Here is a 13,901-nt window from a genome sequence, read left to right on the forward strand (position 1 = left end):
ATATATTTTTACCACAATAAATTATTTCTGCGGATGATATAGTCCACAAGTTATATGTATTAAATCAATACGTATTTATTTGTTAACGTATCATAGTAATCAGTATTTATTTTTTAGCGTTTCATGGCCAAAGTTCGGAAAAACGGACCGGTCATCAAATCATTCTAATTACTGATTTATTAGTTTATTGGTCCAATCGGTCTAACCGATAGTTTAATCAAAAAAATGTATAATATAAATATTAAAATAGTTTTCAAATTTAAAAAACTACATTAAATGTCATCAATCAAATTCATATAATCTTATTAATATACAAACTCAAGTTAAATAGTATAAAAGGAATGGCACCAAAAAATGAGGTAGTTAAGGCTACACAAACTAACAATACTTTCTGTTTGTTGTGGACAGTGACCTTCATTGCCTTTTCCATTGAAATCCTCACAGGTTCAGCCAATAACTGCAAGTTTCCAATAAAATGTAGTTTAACACCGTATTCATTGATAATGCTTTCATCTTGAAGCAACTCCTCAATCTTTTCTCGCATCAATTCCATCAAGGATTGCACTTCTTTGGGCTTTCTTTTGAAGTTATCGATGCTGAATGCATAGACAGTTACATACTTCACTCCTAATTCATAATAATACCTAAGCATGGAAATGAGAGATGAAAATCCAGCCTTATGACCAATCTCTTCAGCCAAGTTACTCTTCTTTGCAAACCTTCGATTCCCGTCCATGATAAAAGCAATATGATGTGGCACAGGACCCATAGATAATATGCCGAATATGCATTTCCTAAGACAGCTGGATAAACCTCCAAGTAGGTTGCTTGTAATACCTCCAGTATCTTTGTGCATGGATGTATTCCGCAATGCAACTCAAAGTGTCTAAGATAAACCTGCCAGAAGAAAACTTTGTTATAAGTTAGCATTAGAAAGGGTTAAAGCAACATAATCACATTATCAAGATACAAGCTCAACAGCTAAAGCAATAACAATGTCAAACATAAATGCAATACAGAAAATCAGTAAGAAACAAAAGAAGAAAGAAAAAAGAAGCAGCAATAAAAGTAAAAAGAAGAACCGAGCATTTAGAAACTAAACAAAGCCATCAGTAACCAGAGAAAAATTAAAAGAACCATCAGAGTAACAAAACTTCAAACATTCACAGCAAACTTCAAACCATCAGAGTAACAGATCCAGAACCAAACTTTCAGAGTAACAAAATTTCAAACATTCACGGCAATTAGAAAACAGAGTAACAAAACATTCAGAACCAAACTTCAAGGACCATCAAAACTTCAACAAATTGAAGAAGACTTGAACCAAGACCGAAGCAGACTTGAACAAAAATTGAAGCAGAGTTGAACAAAAATTTAAGCAGACTTGAAGAAAAATCAGAAATGGAGCAAAAATTGAAGAAGACTACCAAAGTGAAGATGAAGAAGAGAAGCCACTAACCTGGGTCAGTGCCGAGAAGCCAACGAAGATGAAGAGCCGAAGAGGAGCTGGGTTAGACGGCTGGTGCGCGTAAATTGTGATCATCAACAATGGCTCCAATGACTTGGTGCTCTCAAACATGAATCACACTTTATCACAACTTCGCACAACTAACCAGCAAGTGCACTGGGTCGTCCAAGTAATAAACCTTACGTGAGTAAGGGTCAATCCCACGGAGATTGTTGGTATGAAGCAAGCTATAGTCATCTTGTAAATCTCAGTTAGGTGGATTCAAATGGTTTATAATGGTGTTCGAAAATAATAATAATTTAAAGCATAAAATAAAGATAGAAATACTTATGTAAATCATTGGTGGGAATTTCAGATAAGTGTATGGAGATGCTGTGTTCCTTCTGAATCTCTGTTTTCCTACTGCTTTCATCCAATCCTTCTTACTCCTTTCTATGGCAAGCTGTATGTAGGGCATCACTGTTGTCAATGGCTACATCACATCCTCTCAGTGAAAAAGGTCCAAATGCTCTTGTCACAGCACGGCTAATCATCTGTCGGTTCTCAATCATGTCGGAATAGAATCCATTAATTCTTTTGCGTTTGTCATCACGCCCAACAATCGCGAGTTTGAAGCTCGTCACAGTCATTCAATCCCTGAATCCTACTCAGAATACCACAGACAAAGTTTAGACTTTCCAGATTCTCATGAATGCCGCCAACAGTTCTAGCTTATACCACGAAGATTCTGATTAAGGAACCCAAGAGATACTCGTTCTTTCTAAGGTAGAACGGAAGTGGTTGTCAAGCACACGCTCATAGGTGAGAATGATGTTGAGTGTCACGGATCATCACATTCATCATGTTGAAGTGCAACGAATATCTTAGAACAGGAATAAACTGAATTGAATAGAAAATAGTAGTAATTACATTAAAACTCGAGGTACAGCAGAGCTCCACACCCTTAATCTATGGTGTGTAGAAACTCCACCGCTGAAAATACATAAGTGAAGGTCCAGGCATGGCCGAATGGCCAGCCCCCAAACGTGATCAAAGGATCAAAAGATAATCCAGAGATTGGACACTAGTATAATAGTAAAAAGTCCTATTTATACTAAACTAGCTACTAGGGTTTACAAAAATAAGTCTAAATGCAGAAATCCACTTTCGGGGCCCACTTTGATGTGTGCTTGGGCTGAGCTTGAGATTTACACGTGCAGAGGCTTCTCTTGGAGTTAAACGCTAGGTTGTAACGTGTTTTTGGCGTTTAACTCTGGTTTGTGACGTGTTTCTGGTGTTTGACTCCAGAATGCAGCATGGAACTGGCGTTGAATGCCAGTTTGCGTCATCTTAACTCGAACAAAGTATGGACTATTATATATTGATGGAAAGCTCTGGATCTCTACTTTCCAACGCTATTGAGAGCGCGCCATTTGGAGTTCTGTAGCTTCAGAAAATCCATTTTGAGTGCAGAGATGTCAGAATCCAACAGTATTAGCAGTCCTTTGTCAGCCTCCTATCAGAGTTTTGCTCAAGTCCCTCAGCCAGAAAATACCTGAAATCACAAAAAAACACACAAACTCCTAGTAAAGTCCAAAAATGTGAATTTAGCATAAAAACTAATGAAAACATCTCTAAAAGTAGCTAGATCCTATTAAAAACTACCTAAAAACAATGCCAAAAAGCGTATAAATTATCTGCTCATCAATGGCGACGCTGAGGAGCTGGGTCAGGCGGAGGGCAACATGGCTAGGGTTTCTTTCATTCAGAGTTCTCCAGAACATGGATGAATGAATGATTGGGGGAAGAAGGGGGGTTTGGGTCACGAGGGATCACTGGATTGGTGGATCCATTTCTTTTTTTTTTTACAAGTTTAAAAACGATGCCGTTTTATCTGAACCGGCCGGTTACCGATCCGGCCCAACCGACCAGTTCTCAGCCAGTTCACCAGTTTTGCACCGATTTTCTTTCGAACGATTATAAAGGGAGGGCCGGACCGCTTGCACCACCAGTTCCCGGTTGAACTGGTTCAACTGGCCGGTCCGGTCCGATTTTCAGAACCTTGATCGTGGCAATCATTTTAAAAAATTTTGTTAAAAGAAATTCATAGCTGTCAAACACATTCAAGTGAACCCAGAACCACACGTACCTTCGCCTTGGCTTGTCCATTGATCGGCTCCCATAATAAATAACAGGTGGCTAGCATCCTCGCTAACCATCAAACCACAGGAGGACAAGGCTGGTATTATAAACATGGATTGTTGGGTGAAGGGAGCAACACGTCTAGTCTCTACAGTGTTCTACATAGAAAGACTCCCATATGAGAAACTACCCTGTCAATTTGAACCTTATATTTATTTTATTAAAAAATCAAACGCTTAATAGACAAGGTATAGCAGTGTTTCAATAAAGTGCAATGGAATATGTGAAAACTTTCTTATATTATATAGGTCCTTTTTCTGACTAATAGAATTTGTAACGGAACGTAATTATTTGGGAAGCATATATATCCCAGTTAAACCAATTTCCAACCACATTGAATTTAAACTTGTGCTTGGTTGAAAGCCTTTTGCAATGCATACAAGTTGCAATCGGACTTAGTTGAAAGCCTTTCTATTTATGATTCAGATTGACATACAAAGGAGTGGTGTGGGCTATGGAGTATCTCTTTTTATGTCATTTGCTGATGCTAACCACCAAAAAACGATTTTTTGTATACTTAGTATATCGCAATGTAAATTTTTTTTGTTAAATGCCAAAATTGTTGTATGCTTAATACACATTATTATTGTTTTAGGAATATATGTTAATATTATTATTATGTTATGTATTTTTTTCAATACGTTGTCAGTATGGTTTATTTTTGTGTTTTAAATGCCATTATGCCACTATGCATTTCTTCCTATTAATTGTTGTTATGATTATACTTAGCGTTTTACATATCGCATCTCCGTGCTTAGCGGGGCGAAGCTAGAGAAAATTTAGTAGGGGCCAATAATTGTAACACCCTAACTACTAAAGTACACGTTTCCGACTGCGCGATTCTGATCGCTCGGACATTACGATGACTCTTATACTATTTAATACTAAAATATGAGCATGTTTAAAACTTTAAACCGCAATACCGCTCCCAAAATACTTTCGTTATACAACATACATCCATACATACCATACAACTTACAAAAACTCAGAAAGAGTACATCCATATATATACATATATATAAATAATTAATATTACAAGCATTATCCAATAAAACGCCTATCCCTCTTACAGAATATATCAAGATAAAGGCAAGGGTACAATAAACCATAACTAAAATAATATAGAGCATCTCAATAACAACTAAATAAACTCTTCGTAACTTCTGCGTCCATATCCTGAAAGGGGAAAAACATAGTGGGGGTGAGTACATCATCCTTGAAAGGGTTCTCAGTAGAGGGTTTTTGGGAATTACTGTAATATAATACGTGAAGATAAACCGTCCCAGTGATTAATAACCGTCTTATGCCTCTTTTCAAAAACAACGATTTACAATAAAAGAGAAATTGGAAATCTTTTCTGAAAGGGAAAACTGTTCATTTAAAATAAGATTCAAAAGCCTTTCAAAAGGTTTATCTATGCTAAAACAAATTAGCCTTTCATACTTTTCCAAATCAGAAACACAAAACCGAAACCAACCATCGGTCCATCTCATTTCAACCACGGCCCTAGGTCCAAACAATCCAACCAACAACCAATCACCACAGTCCAATAGAGTCTCATTAGCAAACACAAATAGGAAGATGCAAGCACAAAGAAACAGTTATTGCAAGTAGAACAATTAGCAGTTAATCACAAGTAGTCACAAAGGCAAACCAAGTACAATATGCACACCCAAACAATGTCACATAGATGCATATGATGCATGCCTGTCCTAGTGGCTGATGATATTATCTGTCAGTTATAGAGCCAACCCGACAAGTCCTCGTAGCTAACCATTGGACTGTCCCTCTGTCGTGCATCCCCAACTCGAGTTATTCTCGATCATTATCATGATCATAATCATAATCCATATCCAACACCCTCACTGGTGTATATTCACGGGGGCGAGCTCATCCGAGGCTTTCACGGTGCCCGGCCACCCTTACGACATAGGGTCATCAGAGTCTCGAGTCTCCACCTGGAGTACGTGGTGGCTAGCCACTACTTTCTTCCAGGGAACTCGTGTCTCAGATAGTGGAAGTGCAAAATCACAATTATCAATATCTCAGCATATATGCATTTATTCTCAGCCATGGATCAACATCAATCTCAACCATCCGGCTTAAATTCATAATTCATAGTTATCCATACGACTCATAACTCATTCGGCAATCAGCCATAATTCAATAGCATACACAGTCATTCCGGCTCATAACAAAATAGCACTTCCACCATTCAACATCATCAAATTCATAAAATCGGCATTTAAGCCATAAATCACTTTTTCTCAATTCATTTCACTTTGAAATCAAGTTTAAACTCTTTTTAGCTTTGGCTTTAAAGTTTCCATTTCTCAAATCATCTCAGACTCATAAGTCCCTTTTTTCTCAGGGTAGGTTTCCTTTTTAAAACAAAGCCACTCTTGGCATCCTCTTTCCAAAACTTCCAAAACCATGAAAAGTTAAAGATTCATTTTGGAAACATTCAAAATCATCCATCCTACAATGGGATTTTATAACAAAAGTCCATCGGCACAGTCTCAAGTCTTTATGGGAGATTAAGATAACTCATCCTGTCAAATTCTCTTAAAATCATTAAAACCTTGGCTTCCTGATTTGAGTAATAAAATAGGATCTAAACCAAACCGAGTCATGTAATTAATTACTCCTTTCAAAGCTATTTCCTTTACTTAAACAAAACCGGCCTCAATTCCATGATTAAATCTGAAGCGTTTCAAACTGCTAAGAGAATCATTTTTGTTGTGCTAAACTAGAGTTCAAAAGATACTCTGAAGCTTATTTAAAATGTCAGAATAATGAGGTTCATCAATTGAAATCCAAATCCTTTTAAAATCACAAAAACTCTTCCGAGGGGCAATCTTTATGTTTAATAGAAAAAAACGTAAACCCGTTTTACCTTTTAAAACAACCTCAAAGCAAAATTCTCTTTCGAATGACTTGCACCCAAGGACATACTGTTTTTCTTGGAAAATAAGGAAAATCATAATTCTCTTTTCAATAATTCTTCCAAAGCGTAGCTTCATCGCTTTCATAATTTTTCTAAGTAAAGATAATAAAAGAAGCCCTACATTCACAATCCTCCAAGTAAATAGGAAAGGCATTAAACTCATAATTTTCCCAAATAACATTTCAAATAAAGACTCGAATTTTATAGAAATTTCGGCAGCATCTCCCTTAAAACTGGGACTTTGCCACCCGGTTCGGGTCCCAACTAAACTGTTCCACAATCCTTTTTAACAGTTCAAAACCAGAAATCAGTTCAAAAGCAAGCTAAATCCAACAAACATCTTATTTTCATATCTCAAGGAAACTGTTTCAAAATCAAACCATTATCAACCGATTAAACTCGTTTCCAAAGCTTTAAAGGAACAGTTCAGCAACAATTCATTCATCAAAACCAAATAATAATCCGTTCAAACATATAATTACATTCATCCAAGACAATCAACATCACATAAGACTTATACAATCACCTATTGTACATTGTCTCACATCAGTATCCGTATGTAATAATTCTAAAATATAAAAATATAGTTTTCGAAAAGCACCCCTATCTCAAAACGCAAATCCATAATCCAAACGCCTCATAAGTCCTTTTCGCCTTAACTCGAAATCAACCGCAGCCAACAACTCGACTCCACTTGCTTTCTTAACAATCTCAACAACTCTAATCACAACATATAACAATCAGGACTCGACCCTACGTTATCAAAACTCATATTCATTAACCAATCATAACAAGGTACTAACGCGAGGCTTTCGAAATAGAAATACTCACTGAATTAACAAAACAAAGCAGCTGCGATTTTGAACCGGCCCCAACAATAGCTCCAGCGGCGGCCAGTAGCTCCGGTGGATCAACTATAAAAACCGCGCAGCATCAAAATCTTCTCAAAATCCAAAATGACCGAAACCACAAATTAAATCCCTTACCGGTAGAGTTCTCCGGCGACGGCAGCGAAGTTTTGGGCGGCGGGCGCGGCGGTTTGAACGGCACCCAGGAGCTGGCAGGAGCGGCGATAGCTCCTTACCTGCTCTTCTGATTGCATCTCCTCTCCCTCAGATCGGACCAGTGGTAGACTGATGAGTGGATAATTTATACGCTTTTTGGCATTATTTTTAGGTAGTTTTTAGTATGTTTTAACTACTTTTTATTATATTTTTATTAGTTTTTATGCAAAATCTACATTTCTGGATCTTACTATGAGTTTGTGTGTTTTTCTGTTATTTCAGGTATTTTCTGGCTAAAATTGAGGGACCTGAGTAAAAATCTGATTCAGAGGCTGAAAAAGGACTGCAGATGCTGTTTGATTCTGACCCCCCTTCACTCGAAATGGATTTTCTGGAGCTACAGAAGCCCAATTGTTGCGCTCTTAATTGCGTTGGAAAGTAGACATCTTGGGCTTTCCAGAAATATATAATAGTCCATACTTTGCTCGAGTTTTGATAACGCAAACTGGCGTTTAAATGCCAAGATTCTACCCTTTTCTGGAGTTAAATGCCAGAACTGGCATAAAAGCTGGAGTTAAACGCCCAAACTGGCACCAGAGCTGGCGTTTAACTCCAAGAAAAGTCTCTACACATGAAAGCTTTAATGCTCAGCCCAAGCACACACCAAGTGGGTCCGGAAGTGGATTTCTGCATCATTTACTTATTTCTGTAAACCCTAGGTTACTAGTTCATTATAAATAGGACCTTTTACTATTGTATTTTCATCTTTGGAATCATTTTTGAGACTATCTTTGTATCACTTTTGATCTCTTGATCACGTTTAGGGGGCTGGCCATTCGGCCATACCTGGACCTTCATCACTTATGTGTTTTCAACGGTGGAGTTTCTGCACACCATAGATTAAGGTATGGAGATTTGCTGTTTCTCATGAATCAATGCAATTACTACTGTTCTCTATTCAATTAAAGCTTATTCTTGTTCTAAGATATTCATTTGCACAAAAAATGATGAATGTGATGATTATGTGACACTCATCACCATTCTCAACTTATGAACGCGTGCCTGACAACCACTTCCGTTCTACTTGAAAGCAAGCTTGAATGTATATCTCTTGAGTTCCTGGTTCACGACGCATGATTGCCTCTTCTGACAATAGAGCCTTTCAGTTCCGTGAAATCAGAGTCTTCGTGGTATAATCTAGAATCAATTGGCAGCATTCTTGAGATCCGAAAAGTCTAAACCTTGTCTATGGTATTTCGAGTAGGATCTGGGATGGGATGACTGTGACGAGCTTCAAACTCGCGAGTGTTGGATGCAGTGACAATGTGCAAAAGGATAATTATATCCTATTTCGACATGAGTGAGAACCGACAGATGATTAGCCCTACGTAACCCGTAGACGAACCATTTTCACTGAGAGGACGGACGGTAGCCATTGACAACGGTGATCCCCCAACATACAGCTTGCCATGGAAAGGAGTATGAATGATTGGATGAAGGCACTAGGAAAGCAGAGATTCAGATGGAACAAAGCATCTCCATACGCTTATCTGAAATTCCCACCAATGAATTACATAAGTATCCCTATCTTATTTTATGTTTTATTTATCTTTTAATTATCAAAACCCAATAACCATTTGAATTTGCCCGACTGAGACTTACAAGATGACCATAGCTTGCTTCAAACCAACAATTTTCGTGGGATCGAACCTTACTCACGTAAGGTATTACTTGGACGATCCAGTGCACTTGCTGGTCAGCTGTGCAGAGTTGTGAAGAGACGTGTGAATCATGGTATTGTGCACCAAGTTTTGGAGCCATGCCGGGGAGTAAACAATTCCGTACACCACAGACCCCCCAGCAGTGGCGGTACTGCAACTTTGAAAGGTGAGCAACGGCAGCGGCGCTGTGGCAAGGAGCACAGCAGTGGCGTGTCTGGGCGCGGCGGTTGCAATGGAGGCGATGCGAACAGTGGCTGGGCGCGGTGGTCGGACTCCCAGCTCGCCTCAGCTCTCTCCGTCTCTCCTGCTCGATGTGACTAGGCGGCCTTGAGTTCGACGGTAATGGACCCACGGTGGCGCTGCACTTCCTCCATTGATCGGTGTCGGCGAGCGGCAGGGCATGACGGAAGCCCCGACGAGGCGACCCACGACCACCCCCTTCCTCGCGTAGCTCTCTATTTTGACCTCTCTCTCTCCTCTGTTCGCAGTTCGTGGCATCAGCGAGGGAGGCTTCTGCGGCGACGGCTAGGGGGCTCGTGACAGTGACAGGCGGCAACTCCGCAGGACGCGTTGGCGGTGGTGGAACCATACCAGCAGTAGCGCGTGATGGAGGTGGCGACAACGGCCCCCTCCCCTCCTTCTCCTCCGATTGCTCTTTCTTTCTTTCTTTCTTTCTTTCCCTGTTGTCTCCGCGTGCGTGTGTGTGTGTGTGTGTCTAGGGTAGAGAGGGGCAGCAGCTGCTGCTGCTGTAGCATTAGGGAATTGGGTGTGGGTGAAACAAGTCGGGTTAGGGTTTTCAGGGTTTGGGTTACTTTTGTAATTTCAAATAAAAGTAGGGGTAATATAGTATTAGGAACAAATTTTAATCCAACAAAGTTAATATATAAAAATACTATTTGCTCCTCAATTTTACAAATTATTTTCAATAAAATGTCCAAATCAAATAATTAGAAATAGTATAATTAAATCCTTTATTTTTCAAAGTAGCAGTATTAATATTTAAAATATTACTTATTTAATCCAAATCATACAAAATCCTTATTATTTCATAACTGGCAACTTTATAATCTAAATATAAAAAATAATCCAATAATTATAAAATTGGATAATGATCATAATTTATTTCAAATTCAATAAATCAAAACTTGCTTTAATTATCTTTAATAAAATAATTTCTGAAATTAAGGCTATAAATAACTATATGATTTAAGACTTGATCATAATAAGACTTTTCAAAAGTTCTGGGTCTTACATTCTACCCACCTTACAAAAATTTTCGTCCTCGAAAATTAAAGTAATACATAAGATCATACATGGTCTTAGTACTTTCAAATACTTTTAAAAAAGTAAGAAGTCTTAGCATATATGTGTAAATGCTCAAATACCGAGTAACCATAAGATTCAAATATAGGGATAAAACATGGTGTAAAGCAGAAGATATCAGATAGGCTCAATGCAAAAAGATGACATAGTTCAAACAGGTGATAGTAAAGCAAGGCATCGAGGCTATAAAACAGGCTGGGGTCAAAATGACGTGCTTAACATCCGCACACTAATCTCATTTCAACCTCAAGGCTTCAACTTTCCAACTCCATCAATCACTTTACAACCTCATAGCCGATCATATGCCTAACACCCACAAGCTCGTTTGCAAGAAACAAAACACCCACAACTCATAACGTTGCGCACCTACCGCTTCAGCTTTCGTATACACATATCACATCTTAAAGAACTAACGCATCGCGTTACTACGTCTACAAGTCACACGTGATATCAAAATAATTCCCGAGTCTACTCAGAAGGATACAAGATTTAGAAAGGAGAGTCAAATGTTAAGGATAGTACTCATAGATCTGAAAGAATGTATGTAACTCCAGGTAAACAGAGATGCTCAAGCAATGAAGTTTGCTAGAACAAATCAATTGACAACTTCAAAGGTAACCCTTGTATCAAAGAAATTCAACAGGACCAATAAGAAGAAAATCAGCGCATTAGTTTGAAACAAATTAAAGCTGAGCCGAAGAAGTATAAGATTTACAGAAAAGAATATCTCAAATCCAAGACAAAAACTCACATACTCAAGAGCATAATTAAAATACTTCCAAATACATTGTTCTTAAAAGAATTGAAAACTTGCAAAAAAAAAGCACTTCGCAGTTTGAAAGAGAAGTTAAACAACAAACATCCTTCAAGAGAGTAATAAAAGCATAAACGTGTCTTTGCTCTAATTCAATTTCATGTTGAAGTAGATTATATAGAGTTTTTAAAAAAAAACAAAATACACACAAGTTTGGCTAAGAGCCAAAATATTTCCTCAAATATGCTAGAAAGATAATTAGGTGCACAACCTAACCAAAAGCAATCATAAAACTCAGAATAAAAATCAAATGCTTGCTCAAAATTCTCAAAGTTCATATTTAAACAAGCATGTAGGAAATTATAGTAGGGATGAAAGAGAAAGTTAAACTTCTACTCAGAAAAGAAGATTCGAGGTGAAAATTTGCTTATAAATTGGTAAAGAAGATAAATAGTGCGTCACAAACGGACAGGTTTCTACTCAATAAGGAAGCTTTCAAAACTTCATTTAAAATAGCGCATCCCAACTTTAAAACAACTTTGTCAAAATTGAACCATGGTTTAAATCTCAATCAAGCAACAGAAAATAATTTCCGTTTAGAATTTCTTCAAGGAGAATCTAAAACTTCCTCAAACAAAGTTTGAAACAAGCCTCCAAAAGTATACTTGAAATCACCATCTCATAAGGATATTTAAGAAAATTAGGATGTCTTAAAAAGAGTCAAGCCATACAAGAAAAGATCTTAAATCAAAGTAGTTCAAACAAGATCCACTAGGCATGAGACATCAAACAAGCTTCCAATTGATCCAAAAGAATACAAAAGTCATAGGAAAAGACAACTCAACCATTAGTAATTTCTCAAGGATAAATCTTTGACTAAGAACTCTTGTAGAGACAATAAGAGGATAAACGATGCACTAATCTTGAAACGAATCAAACTGACTCACATAAGAATGAGATTCGCAAGGGAGGAAAAACCAAGATCAATGGTAATGTTCACAAGATGTAAAAGATCAGTTAAAAACAAAGTCAAGCATGACATTCATGGAGATGGAAGGCTTAAGAGATACTTTAGTCCGTTCGTAAGAAGAAAGCTATGAGTCCAACATTTTCAAAAGAATAACAATGGCATAAACAATGTGGTATGCTAAATCCAACTCAAATCGAAAATAAATTAGGTAAAGTTTATCAAATGAACTCAACCGGGATAAAAGTGAAAAATCCTTTCTTTCCAAGATTTTTTGAAAAATACCCAAATACATAATCAAATAAGGATGTACATTGGAACTATAGTGAATTTGCTAGAAAGTCAAATTGTAATTTAAAGTAAATGCAGTTTTGCAAACCAGTAAAAGTACAGGCAAGGTATTAGAAATAAATAGTTGTTAAACTGTATAATGAATCCTCAGAGTTCCACATATAGATAAGTGTATATTTAGTCAACAACAATTTTTATAAAATCTTAAAATTGGCTGTGATCACTGTTGAAAGAGAGAAAAACTAAATCAACAATTTCTCTAATAATGGATTCGAAATCAGGAGTTAAAATGCACAACGTATTAAGACAAGTTCAAAACTATACCAAAGATTACATGAAATAAGAAGAACTCAAACAGAGGAAGATAGATGCAACAAGGATTTCAAACAAGCATATGCACTTAAGATCAAACAAGATTGCATATGAATAGAGGAATAGAGTTGAAAAGTCAAACTACTTTTAAAAAGGACTAGCAAGCAAGAACTTCAAGTTAGGATATGAAAGAACAGGTCGACTCGAACAAAATTTAAGACACACAACTAAATAGCCTCGAGAAATAGTTTCCAGCGTTCCCAAAACCCGCGATTCGCTTTACTCAACTCGTATATCGCTATGATAACCCATTAGTGCTTTCATATACATAATTCACTAGCATTAAGCCGGCCAAACTTAATACCAATAGTTATGCAATGCAACACTAACAGCGTTAATCAATAGACCGTCATGTGCATAAAGCTCTAATTCTCGTCATCCGACAAGACCTATTACATGACAAACACTCAGAGCATGCAACTGAAGCATAGTCGGTCCATTCCTCAGGCTCTACAGGAAAGACTGCTCTGATACCATAATGTAACACCCTAACTACCAAAGCACACGCTTCCGGCTACCCGTACAACATACATCCATACATACCATACAACTTACAAAAACTCAGAAAGAGTACATCCATATATATACATATATATAAATAATTAATATTACAAGCATTATCCAATAAAATGCCTATCCCTCTTACAGAATATATCAAGATAAAGGCGAGGGTACAATAAACCATAACTAAAACAATACAGAGCATCTCAACAACAACTAAATAAACTCTTCGTAACTTCTACGTCCATATCCTGAAAGGGGAAAAACGTAGGAGGGGTGAGAACATTGATGAGCGGATAATTTATACGCTTTTTGGCATTGTTTTTAGTATGTTTTAGTTAGTTTTTAGTATATTTTTATTAGTTTTTAGTT

The 13,901-nt window shown here is 37.3% G+C and overlaps 1 protein-coding gene across 1 annotated transcript; it reads right to left on the minus strand.

Annotated features, from left to right (window-relative positions):
• Nucleotides 1–292: 292 nt before the first annotated feature.
• LOC107488700 (dehydrodolichyl diphosphate synthase CPT3-like) lies at nt 293–856 on the minus strand. Its single transcript, XM_016109473.1, has one exon. The coding sequence runs from the start codon at nt 854–856 to the stop codon at nt 293–295; it is 564 nt and encodes a 187-aa protein (XP_015964959.1).
• Between the last annotated feature and the right edge of the window lie 13,045 nt (nt 857–13,901).

The sequence above is a fragment of the Arachis duranensis genome, chromosome 5 (genome assembly GCF_000817695.3).
Source record: "Arachis duranensis cultivar V14167 chromosome 5, aradu.V14167.gnm2.J7QH, whole genome shotgun sequence".
NCBI lineage: Eukaryota > Viridiplantae > Streptophyta > Magnoliopsida > Fabales > Fabaceae > Arachis > Arachis duranensis.